Raw genomic sequence first — 15,499 nt, forward strand, 5'->3', positions numbered from 1 at the left:
ATCAAAACGATTTGAAGTTTGAACGTCAAGGTGGCATCGCCATCTCGTTTATATTTTTTTCGCATCTTTTGCCTTGCCAAGTATCATTTTATAGCAAGCGTAGTGCTTTCAGTGTTTGGAAGGGTACTTGTGGTTAACAGTACCCCCACATGTACCCTCAGCACCCACCTGAGAGCGTGCAGAGTACTTGCGTCAGCACAGGTGTGGGAGTGTAAGGACGTTGGGAAGATGCATTGTGCTGTTCGGCTATTGAGAGCATATGTGATGTTGATGTTCTCGACTTGAATGTCTGCGTCTGAGGGCCCAAGGAACACTATAGTACTTTACTAATATACAAGCGAAGTCAATTTTTTCATCTAATGCAGCAACCATAAAATTCAAAATGAGTGCGATGCATGCCATAGCAGTGACTTCCTGGATTAAATGTATTGACCTTGCATTGCTTAACATAGACTACATATGAGCGCATAAGTGTTGTTGCATTCACCTTAGATAAATTGTGGCCTCTGCAGCTAAAAATCAAACCCATTACCTTGTGCTCGACTGCTGAACACAGCAGCACTTTCCTGTCCTTATGAAACCTAGGAAACCCTTCTAAAGAGGACTTTAGAAGGGTTTGCAGTAATATATTGTTGTGATGTGATGACGATGTCATGTAATTCTGCTCATCACGATATGCTTCTGTAATATTCTGCTCTATTTTACAGGGCAGCTCAAAATGAAGAAAACAATTTCCTTAGAAGCAAGCTGTCAGAGTTTGAGCATGCAGTCGAGCAACTTAAGCAACAAGTGATCAACGAGCAATATGAAAGGTAAGAGAGTGATGCAGTGGCTCTGCACTTATTGCTGTGAGGTGTAGTAGTGCCTGCGTTTCGAGACAATACAGGGTGGACAACTCTGGCATCACCTCGCAAACGGGAATTATAGTTGATTACAACCCGAGAATAAATACAAGCTCCCCACAGATGCATCACTGTTTCACCAAGAGAGAATTCGCATAGACGTTTTATGCAATCACAAGTGCACCTTTTTGCGACTACAAGTACCTTATGCGTGTTTTATATACTCGGATGTTCCCATATACACACATGTACGTGTCGCTGATTTTAAAGAGTCCCTCACCGGGCCACATGGCAAACTTTAGTTATGCACTGGAGGCTGTTGTGCCCAAAAGAGAGCATCCTACACAATAATTTCTCGAATTGGTTTATTATGAGCAGAGATAAAAAAAATATTTTGAACCAGCTCGCAAAAGTTATGGGAGGCGGCAAGCCTTGCGCCCGTGCCATTTTCTCTGTCTAACCTTTACAAGCCAAAGTCCTTCCTCGCCTTCTCCTATACCTGAGGAGGATAATCACGCGACATACACATATCACCACACCACGCACACATAATGACGCGTGGCCCAGACAGGCCGTCCTTCCTCTGCAGTTTATGCTGCACTGGTGTGCCTCGGTGTCTTCCTCGCCCATTGTTTTCTTTGGTGCGCAGCGCAGCACCTTTAACTACGTTGCACTTGTTGTACTTGATCGTCTCATCTTGAAATGCAGCGTCCACGAGAAGCAGAGCAGAAAACGTTCAGTTTGAAGTTTGAACTTTTTTGCCGCAACATGCAGCGATGCAACTCTTGGCATATATGATCGTGAGAGCGCGCAACGTAAGAACTGTTCTTGTCAGCTCAAAATGGCCTGACCTAGTGAGGGGCTCTTCCAAATCGAAAACTTGGGCATTTTGGAAAATTTCTTCAGATATTCTGACATCACTGCGTAGCGAAAAACCATATCATAGGCAGGAATGATGGGCCTTTAGTTTTTTACATGCGTGATTCGTGTATTAGTACACAGGAGAGGTACCTACAGTTTAAAATAGGACACTGTGTTCATTACTCTCTTACATAAGTGATTGATAAGTGCCCCGCGGCTCTGTGGGCAGAGCTTTATTTATTCTTAGTTTGTAATCAACCATAATGCAACCATTTGTATTTACTGCAGTCTAATTGTAGTAATAGTGCCCATCAGGTCACATTTAAGGTTTTTCTTTAATTTTTGCCCGCAGCATTAAAACCATACAAAGCAGTTTGCTAGAAGCATTAAAACCACTTGGAAATGCTGACTCGCCCTATTTCTCACTTTGTAAATTTGGGAGATCAAACATGCCTTGTGCACATGTATCTGTGTTGAATGTCACAAAATTAAATTTAAGATATCTGCAAATATCTGTGACAATTGTGCTGCACAGGAGGAGAATTTTACAGAAATACGAATAGCGTCATATGAAGCTCAGAAGAAAAAAAATTAAGGGGGAGAATCATTGCATAAAACGCACGATACTGGTTGCATCAGAGAAGTACTAATGCACATTTTTTAGCTTAAAAAAACTCTGCTGCAAACATCTCGCTCCCCAAAAGTCCACATTTAGGCAATATGAAGGTTGGAAAACACTTGAATTTAAAGTTGACAAAGTACTCTTGAAATGTCAGACGTATAGAGCACCACCTCTACAAAACAACAAAGTACTCTGGAAATGTGAGACGTGTAGAGCATCACCACTATAAAACAAGATCTGCTGTCATGGAGCAATAAAGCTAATGGTGATACTGATAAAAATTCTTACAGGACTATATGATTAGATAGAAATTAAATGACACCGTTATGTTCTTTGCTTTATTGAACTTGCTGTCTGGTGAATGTTTAGCTTCAAAGATAGGGCTCCTATTGAAGTGCATTAAAGATTTCAGAATAACGTTATGCATGCTTTAGTTTAGTTGCTTATAATGTACTGTCTTTAAATTGGTTATTCAACTGGGCTACTCAAAGCAGCGAGCCAGAAAGGCGTAGAGGCAAGGAAAGGCCAGAACAAGAACTAGGTAAAACACTGTATTGAAAAAATAAAATTCTGCCCTTGCATCTGGTAGCATTGGAAATCACTGGAACAAAGTGAACCAAGGTGTTGCAATGCATTCAGCTCCTATATATGTACTGAAACTAAAGTTCATTTGTAGAGACAAGTGCAAAAATAACGTATTCGGAGTCCTGTAGCACCCTGCTAGGATTGTTTTTTTTATCGGTACAAGGCAAGGGTCTCCTCAAACACAAGGCCTGCATGTGACAGTCTTCATTTCATTTTTTTTTTGCGACTTAGTGGCTGTTCGTGACATTGCTAAATGATAGCAGATGAGAGATTGAGACCATTAGTGTAGGGGCTGTGCAGCTTCAATTTGCACAAAAGAATGGACATTTGTGAGAATATTAAGTCTTCACCCCTTTAATATATCTGACAATACAAACAGCGCTACATAGTAGTAGTTACAGCATAACTACAGCAGCAAAAAACAAGGACAGGAAAAAGAACTGGCGTTAAATAATGATTTATTAGCAGAGTGGTGTACATAATAGGGGAATGGTGTCCACTATTAAATCATTGTTTAAAGTCAGCGCTCTTTTCTGTCTTTGTTTCTTGCTTCTGTAGTTACGCTGCAACTACTACTAGATTGCACTGTTCGTATCTTCAATTATGTCCTACCAACTTGCCCAAGTTTCCAGGGTTTAATTTTTCCTCACACACCATGACAAAATTTGGTTAAAAGTAAAAGCTGCTGTGTGTGTGTGTTCATCAAAAGAAGCAGGGCCATCGCACAACTCTTATTATAGGAAAAAGCAAGACATTTCAAGGCAGTGTTGAAGACTTCATGCAGAAAGTAAGATTGTACTCAAATGTGATGAGAACTCGTACGAAGTGTGCATTCTTACGGACATTAGTCATTGAACTTTTGTTCATTATCTTTTTCCTGTAACATTTTTCAATGAACACTTCTTTTGCCTGAAGGGCCAGGTTATGCAAACTGTCAGCTTATATGAATAGTAGTGTTATCCAGATGAGATTTGCGCTTACAGTAAATCATGACTGGGTAGGACTGGCAACGCTTTTCATGAAAAAAGTATTCACAAAACACATGAAATTATCACAAATGACTGGTAGAAAAATGGGTCATGTCATGGAGTGGGAAGGGCAACTCAGAAGCAAGACTTTACACAATTTTTGTAGGCCCAACCTCTCATCTAAAGTGCTGTGGACCCGAAAAAAGTCTTCTAAACATGTTTACAGGTAAGAAAAAAAAAATAAAACTCATACATATCATAAATTTAATTTCTGCAGGGAGAAGTGCAAGGAAGAGTTGAACCGACTGCACCAACAAGCACGCAGTGGACTCAACGGCAAACTTACGCTGCATGGCTTCACGGGCTCATTCCAGACGAGGCTAAACTTCAGCCCAGAAAATGGAACCAGGCCCCCGCAATAGGCTAAGCGTCATTGCAGCTTCGTCATAGGCACAGTACTTCATCCAGACAGCATGCACTTGCATGGCATTGAAAGCAACCCTCTCATTTGTACAGGAAATCATTTGATACCATAAGCATCCTCTCATATTCATTTTTTTATCAAGACTTTCTTGAAGCGTGGCTGTGCAAGTGTTTTGCACTGTAATATATCTTGCTACCCTTGCTCGCTGTGCTTTGGTTTTTATTGACCGAATAAATTTATCTTATACCTTTATTATCCCAATTATGCAATGGGGAAAAGTATAACTGAACACTAAGCGACACAAAAAGTTAGTCTCCTGCGCGATGTTTGTTCACCACCAACATTTGGTGCACTCATACACAAAGCCCTTCAACATTAGCGTGAGCTTCAACTAGGTAGGCAATAGTTTAGCTACAGTAAGAATAAGGTGGTACGTGGGTTTGCTACTTCAGACATTCTTCTTGCTTGATGTACTTTCTTTAATGGCTCAAATTTCTAAGCAACCATTAATAATGCAAGTTCTTATATTTATAGTACAATATCTTGATGTAGGCATAAGATCAACTTGCAAGACGTAAAGCAGAGGCCAAATGCACAAGATCTGGACACGTCATCACACTTGGAAGCCTTTATCATACAGTGTCTTTACTTCAATTTTTATTTCAATTTAGGCGTTAGACAACTAAAATAAGTACTGCAGAAAGTCCTGTTTCACAGTGTTCATTCAGACATTACAATGCCTAGTTCACAATAAAGGTTGCAGAGCCATATCTTGAAAATACAGAATAGAGCACTGCTCCCATTTTATTCGTAACATACTACAAATGCATAAACATACATTAATAAAGAATAATCTGTAATACAAGCGGTATGTACATGGATCTCTGTACCAGAGTTCCCATAAATAGAAGCGTCAATTGTGACCGTTGCATGTTCTCTACACTACCGACATTGAGTGCGGCCGAGTTGAGTAGATTGGCCAGTATTGCACATCACAGTGAAAACGAGGCACCAGTTGCCGCGGCTGCCTCTTCGGCTCAGGATGGATTGGTAAAGATTAGTTCGACAGCAAAGCCATCATCATACACCTTCCACGTCTTCGGCTTGTGAGGATTGTCAAGAACGTCTCTTGGCAAGTACAACCTGAGGTAATCAAATACAGTGGTCAAATTAGAGGTTGTAGCCTCTATTAACTCTCTCTATACACACAATTTCTGAACAGCATGTCCACTTGAGTTTGTTGGCTCAGTACTATGCACTTATGAAGAGGCAAAACTGAGATGAGGCAGAAAATTAGTACTGTGCGACTATCAAAAATGTGCATTCGAGCATCCACATGATTTTTAAAAACTTTTGAAGCCAGAAAGTATGGAACAATGGTATTAGGTGCCAACGTTTTCTGTCCACATCTAATGCGAAAGGTTTTCAGACTGCTGTCATTGATGAATAGTATTATACTTCATTCTACTATGCCAAAAATTTAATGCAGAAGATTCAGATAGATTTTTCTGCTCTAGAACAACCAAAATATACTTTTCAGTTTTTCTTGACTGCCATAATAATTAACTTACCATGGCAGGTTCTGGCACATTCCAGTGTATTTTGTAGTGAGCAAATATCTTTTTGCCTTTACTGCACACACAACCCATTCACCCTTGTGTATAATATGCATAGTGCATACTTTGCACTAAATAAAGTTCAGTTGATAGCCAGCAGCATGCTCTATCTTTATGAGATTTCTCTTTTGCAGATCAGTTGACAGTATCATTTAACAACACATTTTTCTTTGTCATTATCTTGTCACAGATAAAATGTTTTGAAGTCAAAACTGACTAGCCCAAGTTTCAGGTTTAGCTCGACCACACAATCTCGCCCCTGACATGCGCTAACACTGCCTTACTTGTTGTCTTTGATGAAGCTGGTGTGGAACCAGAAGTAAAATGGACAGTCATCGTAACCTCGAGGCACAGATGGCTGCAAAAACAAGGGAATGGGGATGAAAATGCTTGAAGTAGTTTCGTTGCCAGTGAAGGCTGTCAGTGAATAAACTTACGCTTCGGCAGGAAAACTTGAATTTCACGTCCCCTTTGACAGCAGGGAAGTTCAGGGTACTCACTTCAAGAACATCAGCTTCAGAACGGTAGTGTACCTGGTAACAAATAACCAAAATTCCACTAGCTAAATGGTTTATTACATGCTGTGCTGCAGTGTTCCTGGCTCAGCCTGTTGCAACACCAAGGAGGTCATAACGTATATAGCTCACACTGTCAAACTAATTTTGGTAAGATTAAGAATCTCGGTACCAGGACTTTTTTTTTGCATCGCTACTAGGTGTCGCTAATTCTCTGCAGTGGTGTAACCCAGTTGCTATGCTTTTAATTAAATGCTTCAGAAAGCACTAACCAGACAGTTCATTTGACGCCCGAAGTCCATCTCGTGCATCTTGGTCTTTCCTTCAAAGATTTCACATGAAAAGTCTGTTCCATTGCCTTGTCCAACACCTGTGTATTTTAATATGAGCCAGGTCAGAAGGTACCATTTAAAGCACATGCAGTCACCGCCATTTTGCTCTTTTCAAGTTGACAACTTTTGGGGACGGCACTTAAACGTAAGACATGATGGGCAGAGTCTACTGGCTGAGCAGTCACTTCTCTGAAGCAAGGCAGTGAACATCATGTCACATTAACGAATCCCCAGAGATTGTAATGTAATACAGCCTTTGGTGTCAAAAATAAATGTAACGAACTCACCCGATAGCTTGTATATTCTGATTTCCTTCACTTTCAATGGAACCTCGTCGGGCACCACTCCATCGTGCTTTTCCTTCACCTCTTGAAAGTATTCTACATACCGGCTCTGCAGATAGCAAACCAACAACACAGCACTCATTTTTAGACCTAAAATTTTGAGAAATGCACCAGGAAATGTCAACTTGCCTGACTAGGGGTTTCAACACCCTGGAACTTTGTCCCGACAGTCTTGTCTGTGCGGACATTTCCAAAGTACTCCAAGCTTGCCTTTTGGAAATTAATTTGAAAGGGTAATGGAATGCTATGAAATCTGCATGTTAATTATGTGTAGCTTCTCACCTGCGCAGACTCAAAAAGGCCATTGTGCATGAGCAGCATACAAATCATTGTTCCTGTCCTCCCTTTGCCACCTTTACAATGGACAGCCACTACATTTTCGGGATCCTCATTCAAGAATGCTTGAGCCCTTGCCACGAACTCGGTTGCATCCCTGCCAAGAAGACGAGTGGGAATTTACATGCAAATATTTGCTGTGCTTTTTCCACCTGCTCAGAACCGTCAAGCTACGCACCTAAGTAAAGGTACATTGTGATCATCAATTAGATATCGTTCAATGCAACCATTGAAGTGGCTGTTGTCGTAGGTTCGTTCACCTGGAAGTCGAGTGTCTGTATTAGTGTGGAACTTCAGTCACTGTACAATAGAGTAGTACTACATGGAGCATTGGTACTTGGAAATGTGTAACTTCATAGTTGGGGTGAATACAAATTTCATAAAGACACTTTTGTCATGAAGAAAATTAAGAGGCTGAATGATAATAAGTAGTATTAACAGTATCCCTCAGCTTAGCAGGACTCAATGCATTAAAAGTTCTCACTGCACATATTGTAGATGCGATAGTGGTTTGGATGTTTCGTGTTGAAAAATCTCTCCACTTCCTGAAAGAAAAATATTACCAGTTAGAAATAATATCACAATATTGACCCTCTATATTACACCCTATAAATAAAGTACCAGAAATATAACAAATTACTTACTTGAATAGGGTTTCGATACCACGACATCTTTCCAGATGATGGATATGACATAGCAATGATCCTATCTGCATAAGAAAAGGTGAATAATGTGAGATATAATCCATTGAAGCAATTAATTCATCATGAAAGATGTGCCAAACTCACCAGTCACATAAACAAGGTCCAAATCGAAGCCATCCTGCCTGTACCGCCTCTTATTCTCAGACACCATGAGTCTGGCTCCTTTGGTCAAATTTTTCTTCTCTGTGTAGATTCGAAGGAGGCTAACTATTCGCACAATTCGACCGATTACCAGAAGTCTGAAAGCACAAACGAACAATGTGTCCTCAAGGCTGACTCTCAACGCTTGGAAAGCTGAACTTACTTGTAGTAACCGGATATTTCGACGGACACATAGGCAACGGTGGCAACGAACGACAACATGACGACAACAAAGTCGACAGCATTGTACCAATGCTTCAGGAACTCTCCAGTGCTGTGTGGGAAATGCATCATTGGATCACTCATGTTAAAGCTATGCTGCATTTGTATGTTAAAGAAGTGAAGTATCAAGTATGTGGCTGCTTACCCTTGTGCATACATTCGAAAGAAGATCTCGAGGACAAAGAAGGACACAAAGCATAGTGCCACGATATCATAGGCTTTCTCGACATGTGCCGGCTTGTTTGGTTGGCACAGGTCAGCTATTAATACACTTATGTCAATAATAATTAAAGAAAAACTGAAGAGCCTGTAAAAAGAATGAAGAAAAAGGGCAACAATATGGAAAAACTGCCATAGCATTTTAATTAAGTGCAGTACAGCTGGAGCTTACCTGAATCCCAAGTGCTCCACAAATCTCTTTAACATGACATGCCTGTGAGATTGAAGTGCCAGCATAAGTTCCATGCATTACAAAGACATTGTAAATTGACGTGAGCGCTCGGCGGCTACGGTGTAGCACTGCTCAGCACGAGGGCCCGGAGTATGTATGTATTATTAGGTTCATGCTAAAAAAAACCAAAGCAGTAGAAATAAACCTCGACCCGTTTCCCGACTATGGCGTGCCTCGATCACATCGTGATTTCGGCACGTCGAGATCCGAGAATTAAATTTTTTGGTGTCACGGGTCGTGGTAATGGACCGCCACACTTGCCTTGCGATCTGCTCGCTGGGTTGTTCAAACGCGCTGCTGTTCAGCTGGTGGTTTTTCTCAATCACCACCACCTCTGTCGGTTCTTGGCCGGTTGTCGTGCCGTTGCTGCTCGTCGCACCTATCTGCTCCATGCTTTCGTTCGCAAACTGCGTGTACTTCACCATTCTGCCAATAACCAATTCAACGCAATCAGTGCCATTCCAAGACGAAGAACAGGTGTGTCAAGTATTTCATTCGCACAGCGTTTACGCACGTCTTCACGCCCTAAACAACCTGCCGAGCTTTCCCCGAGATTTACACCTAGCGCCGCACCACCCTCACTTGTCCAGTTTGCCACGCTGTTGAGAAACTCGAAGGCATCGCCTAAAATGTTTCCTCCAGCAGCTGCTATGCGCAGTGTACGCCGACTGGGTGAGCTACGGCGAAGCGAAATTGATCCGCTTCCGCCCGCAACGAGAGTGAAACACCGACACCAAAGTTTATAGCTTTAGTTGTTATTTCGCGGTGGGTATTCTCTGTCACTTGTATACGCAAGCAGGTACGCTCTGACGCGTTTCGCATGGCCAAGTAGCTAGATCCGCCCCCTTTCCCACAGCAAACAAGTCTACGCGAACGCGGCGGTAAAGCTAAAAAAATAAAGCGACCAACGCACCTGCAGCTTCGTCGTAGCGTCGAAATACGAAAGATATCTAGGGCTTCGCGTAGAAAAAACGCTCTGAACACTCTTTAACAACTTAGGAAACTAGCTAGCAACTTTTCGCATCTCGAGCCATCGTCCCGTCCCGCGGCCGCGGCTCGCGCACCAGACGCCCTTTTTTTGTTGCTTTCGATTAGCTCTGTTCTGACCACGTGACGCCTCGAGCTGCGTCGAGATCTGAGCCGTGATTGGTCCTCACCGGGCCGCCAGCGCTTGACGTTGATTCGGCGCGAAGACCGATCATCTTCAAGAGTCGAACCGAACGCGCTTTTTTCGAACATCGCGCCAGCAAAACTGCGGGACGACATTGTTAGATGATGTTTGCATAGTAGCCGGACTCGCTCTCTGGATTTCGTGCCGACCGGTTGTGCCCCCGCGTTCTCCGACGACAGTGCAGCTCTGGCCGACTGGCTCGCCCTACGCCATCTCCTGCCGTCGACAAGAGCTCTCGCAGAGTGGTGCTCCGTTCTCGGACTCCTGCGACCGTGTCCAACTTTCATATCTTCTCCTTGGTCCTGGGTGTCGTTGTCCCTGCGCCACACTCTCTCCTCCCTCCCCCCTCTATATTTCTATACCATTAATCCGATCCTTTAATCCCTCCTTACCCCCATCCCTCATGAGCTACTGTTCAGGTGTCGCACTCTGATGCAGACAATTACGTGGCTCACCTTTATCTTCTTTTCTCTTTTAAGAATCACATAAGAAGGCCTAGTAGCCATTTAGTACAGTGTCCCGAATTAGAGTGTCGCCCCATACATCAGTTATAATACTTCTCGTTGACTGTAGTTATACGGTGGTCATAGAATCTAAGCCTACACTAACAGTACGAAACTCCACGGTACCCTCCGCCTTTGGGCACCCGTCCCAACAACAAAACACCGACGAACAAACCGCAAAATTTATTTCAAATGTGAAACTTCTTTTTTCCGAAACTGCAACGCTACACAAATACCACAAAGCCAAGTGCTTTCGTGAGCTGGTGTCAAACGCTGTTAAAAAAAAATCCACCGTTTCCAGGCTGAGGTGCTATTTGTGCATTTTCTATGCAATTGGCCTAAAGATCACCAATGGTCGCATGAAAGGAATAAAACAGGTAAAGGCATATATTTGAAAAACTGCACTGGCTATTTCCCGCGGTTATCTAATCCATATCTTAATTTTATAGGTATATATATCTTCTGCAATGTTACTCACAGTTTTGTCAATCACTGTGACCACATGTTTTCCCTATTTTTACTGAATCATGCTTGCAAATGAATATCGCCCTGCTCGTTTCTTGTTAATGTTCTTGTTTTCTGTTAACCTTCGAAATAACCCCAATAGGTGCAACAATAGCTTTAGTTCAGTATGTTCCTCAGTCTGTGCCCTGCTTACCACTTTATATTATGCAACATTCCTAGCATGTGCTGTTGCCAAAAAAAAAAAAGTGCAAGTGCATACATTTTCGAGATGATTGTGTTGAAATTGGAACAAGCACTTTATTACAGTAACACTATGAAATAATAGGAAATTGACTGGCCCTGTACCCACACTTGCGGAGCCTTGGTAATCCTAATGTTCGCTTCGTGAAGGCTCGTCGTGATCTTCCTTGATGGGGCAAATCACTGCGAAAAGAAGCACTTCGCGCAGCTCAGAGTACGTCCAGGCGAAGCCTGAGCGTACTGCAGTGTTTTCTAACAGGTGCAAGTTCCATCCGAAGAGTTAGTACAGCTGGTACCTGTGACAGCGGCACGCAAAATGTCAGGCAATGCGAAAGCCACCTTCTCACCGTCCATGCACCTTGCAGATTGCGAGAGCTTTGAAGGCGTTGAATGGTGTAGGTGTTCTGGGGTTGTGCTTGCGTTGGACGATGTTTCGTTGAGAGTTGAGCTCCAAGGCCGGCAGGCTTCGTTTCCGCGCGATCAATCGACGTATAGCGGTTGCTGTGGAAGTTGCGTTTCTTGGACACATTACTCGACCTGTGCATCATATCTGTTCTAAACTGCGTACTCTGAATCAAATGCAAACCACTTTATCTAATGATAAGACGACCGATCGCGGGTAAGCAATGAACTTCACATTTCACAAAAAACGCGTTCACTGGCTATGTCTAGAGCTCGACTTGTTTACATGTTTGTTTAGCTTTTGTGGCCATACGAACGTAAACACTCGCTGAACTTTGTGGAAAACTAGTGGCTGTTGTTTTGGAACGTGTCTTTTGTGAAGGCGTGGCCTCCACATTTATACCGGTCGACCGCTTGTTTAGCTGTACGGTAGTTTTTTTTATTCTTTTTTTTTACATAATTGTCTTCCCTTGTTGACAGTGTTTTTGTCATGCACTTAACCTGCCCAGCAACGTTTCAAATTATGCTTCCAATTTAACTGTTCATCGTAGCTGATCAAAAATCTCATACAAGTACACACGTACAATATTAGATTTAGAACACAGCTTTAGTTTTAGAGAGAGAAGTTGCTGGTTGATCTTATGAGCTTACCGTAGGCTTCTTGGCTGATGCTAGGTATTTCTTTGGCGTAGACAAAGTAGAGTCGAAGCACGTTCTGTTACGGACCATGCAAGAGTAGCCAAACTCTAGCGCCAGAACTAACGTGCAAAGCTGGCTTTGGATGTCCCAGTATAAGCCCGTGCTTTTCGTCGCTCGTACTCGGCTCGTGCGGCGGCTGCACACATTAAACTGGGTGCGGCGGCTGCACACATTGCCTCCGGTTGTGGGCGCAGCTGCTAAGCAACGGCGTGGAGGACATTTTTTTTTTTCCGACACCCGACATTTTAACTCTAGCTTTACGAGCTTGGCTCTTAAAAATGGTGTCACCCTCCACCACATATTCATGCAGGCTGCCATCCCCCTCTCACACCGACTGATTGTTGCTCCTTCTAGAAATTTTCTAGCGGGGGTGGGTGGGTCGGTATCTGTGCATTAACACAAAGAGATCACGATGTAGCAAGGTGAACTAAATTGCTCGAGTGTGCAAGATTGTAGGTTCAGTCAGTCAAGAACTTTATTAAATGGTTCTGAGGAGTTTAGGCCACCGGGGTGTCCACGAGGGACACTCTAGCACCCGCTACTGTAGTAGGTTCTCTTCGAGCATATCTCCTGCTGTCCCACGTCATCTACACTTTTCTAGCTGGAAACAGCCGTTCACAGCAATACTTCATTAGTGTTGCAGAAATAGGAAATATCATAACGCCATGAATGTACTGTTTCGAGCACAGAGCGTAACAAACTTTGTGAACACTTATTTCATGCCATGTAAACACAACAATGACGGGTACACAAATCCTCTTTTGGCCACATTTATTGACAGATGCAGACAGAAATATGTAGCAGGGCAAGTCACACTACTAAGAAACATGGCCATCATCAACATGTCAAACCTAACTTGGCAGCACCATGTACATTTTAGTGATCATTGCAAGATATGTACTGAATAATAGCAGTAATAGTCACACAAGAATTATCACCAACAGCAAACGATACTTAAATTTTAACCGGGTTCGAGAACAGTGATGCAGGCATATCCTTATATATATAAAATCACGACATCTCAATTTCAACACAACTCGTCATTTTTAGAACAAACAGTGTCACCAGTTCGCTTGCTTGAACCAGAGTAAGCAGGCAATCTTTTTGCAACAATGCTTTACGCAGTTTGTTCAACTATATGGCCAACCATACACAGCTATCACAAAAGGAAAATGATTTTGACAATCTTGCATACTACAGGAAAAGAAGATAGGAAGAATGAAAGAGTGGCTTCTTTGCATTGATCAAATGCCAAAATGCAACAGCTGCGTGAAGACTTGGCGTCGTTTACGCAGACATACACACTTCAGCGATGTATTGTAGTAGGCCCTCCCTCCAGACCTACACAGCATTCTCTCTGCACCCCATGTAAGCAGTGTTGTGCATAATAGACCCGCACAATCGTTGTGCATAATAGACCCGCAAGAAGGCAGAGTTTGGTTGCGGCGAGACCTTATTACTACTTGTCTTCACTCCTTTCTGGAAGCATAGCTCAGTACGTTCATTATCACAAGTAACCAGTGAATTAAAGGGGGCCCTGCAACACTTGTTACATTATATGTAAACTTCTTTAGATGTCAGACATGACAGGTAGCCGACCAGCGACAATTGGAGAGTTCAGAGACCTTGTGATTATGCGTACGCCATTAACTATCCCACTCGGTCTGACCTAGATCAAGCAGTTTGCCATGTGCTCGCATGTTGCAGGTCATATTCAATGATAGCACAGTGCTCACACAATCTGTCATTGCAACATGGTCTCAGGCAGTTCAAATTCCGGTGCAACTGCTTTCCGACTTCAATAACTGGCATTGTGTACTGACATAAGCTTCAACGTAACTGACATTCCTGCTGCTTGGAGAGGGTCTGGGATCATGCATCGAACTTACCTCGCACCTTCAGCAAAATTGTTTCATCCTCAGTTGAGATGCCGTGCACTCATAAACAGACACTTTACACAGTGTTGATCACACTTTTCTTTTTTCCAATGACCCAAACCAATTTAGGAACCAGCCATAAACCTAGTATAGTTTATCGTTGGCCCCAAGAATCTTCTTTCAACAGTCACTGGGATGCCACGCCATGTTCCTCTGCTCACAGCAGGGAACCCATAGCATTGTACAGTGTCCAACAATTCCTTTCAGTTCTCAATATCTTCACTGACATTCACACACATTCATACATGGTGATCAATGGCTACAATTCTTTTAGAAGTAATGAATGAGCAGTGCACAGAAATTCAATGTCCAATATGATGCTGGCAGCCCCTGGCGATAACAGCAATAGGAAAGTCCCTAACATCTTAGGCAGCATGGAATAGAATCAATGCCCGACAAGAAACAGTCTGGTAGAAGTGATTTACACTACTACAGTTAAACCTGCTTATAATGGACCTCCATGTAACAAATTCCTCGATATAATGAAGTTTTTATATTCTCCACCCTTGCTCTATAGAAGCACATGTATTTGGGACCTCTATGTAACACAGTAACAGCGGGAGACAAGCTTGATTTAACGAATTTTCGCCACAGGCAATCTTGGAATTTTGCCCCACACTTTGTAATTTTGGCGCGAGTATGCATCTTCCACAATTGCCCCGCCGCCGAAGTGCTCCTGGTTCCAGCGACTTCCAGGCGAGAGCGAGCGCTCGTTATGGCGTGCAGGTGTGCACACGAGGCGAGCAGGCGCACCTGCACCTCACGGCCAGCGTTGCCGCTGTTCTCACTACCGCGGGCGCACGCACGAATGTGCCCCCCCCCCCCCCAAACCAAAAGAAAAAAATTTTCGTTGGAAGTGTCACCTTTAAGCTAGCGCCACATATGTGAGGCCACACTGGACATGGAGGGAACTTTATCGAATAGTTTTCCGCGGTATCCGTGTCATTCGCTATTTGTTTTTGACGCCGCGCGCGCGTGAGCGGTTTCACTGCGCGCACATGGTGTGGCCCCCGACGATGTTCAGCTTTGCCTCTTTTTTTTTATACAAATACAAACAACTGTGCCGTCACTACCGAGGGGATGTAAAATTAGGCACTGATGGAAACTTTTCAATACCAC

General features: G+C 43.0%; 2 protein-coding genes across 3 annotated transcripts in view; one reads left to right on the forward strand and one right to left on the reverse strand.

Moving 5' to 3' along the window:
• The window catches only part of LOC119179061 (uncharacterized), a 32,625-nt gene extending 28,071 nt beyond the window's left edge, over positions 1–4,554 (forward strand). The window contains exons 19-20 of the mRNA XM_037430143.2: positions 708–812; positions 4,156–4,554. Of these exons, the coding sequence (XP_037286040.2) occupies positions 708–812; positions 4,156–4,300 (250 nt within the window). The 3' untranslated portion in view covers positions 4,301–4,554. The remainder of the gene's footprint in view (positions 1–707; positions 813–4,155) is intronic.
• Positions 4,555–5,074: 520 nt separating this feature from the next.
• Positions 5,075–10,054, reverse strand: LOC119179071 (phosphatidylinositol 3,4,5-trisphosphate 3-phosphatase TPTE2). Of its 2 annotated transcripts, XM_037430150.2 has the most exons (16): positions 9,877–10,054; positions 9,225–9,389; positions 8,904–8,945; positions 8,658–8,819; positions 8,454–8,564; positions 8,234–8,388; positions 8,090–8,154; positions 7,930–7,990; positions 7,624–7,705; positions 7,392–7,542; positions 7,239–7,319; positions 7,053–7,158; positions 6,706–6,803; positions 6,356–6,451; positions 6,203–6,276; positions 5,075–5,445 (listed from the first exon to the last, which is right to left on the reverse strand). In XM_037430150.2, exons 2-16 carry the CDS (start codon positions 9,386–9,388, stop codon positions 5,340–5,342), a joined length of 1,554 nt encoding a protein of 517 aa, XP_037286047.1. In that variant the 5' UTR covers position 9,389; positions 9,877–10,054; the 3' UTR covers positions 5,075–5,339. The 2 variants fall into 2 exon arrangements, with proteins under 2 accessions (XP_037286047.1, XP_037286053.1); XM_037430156.2 differs by lacking the exon at positions 9,877–10,054 and having other exon boundaries at positions 9,225–9,769.
• Between the last annotated feature and the right edge of the window lie 5,445 nt (positions 10,055–15,499).

This window comes from Rhipicephalus microplus, chromosome 2 (genome assembly GCF_043290135.1).
Source record: "Rhipicephalus microplus isolate Deutch F79 chromosome 2, USDA_Rmic, whole genome shotgun sequence".
Classification (NCBI taxonomy): Eukaryota; Metazoa; Arthropoda; class Arachnida; order Ixodida; family Ixodidae; genus Rhipicephalus; species Rhipicephalus microplus.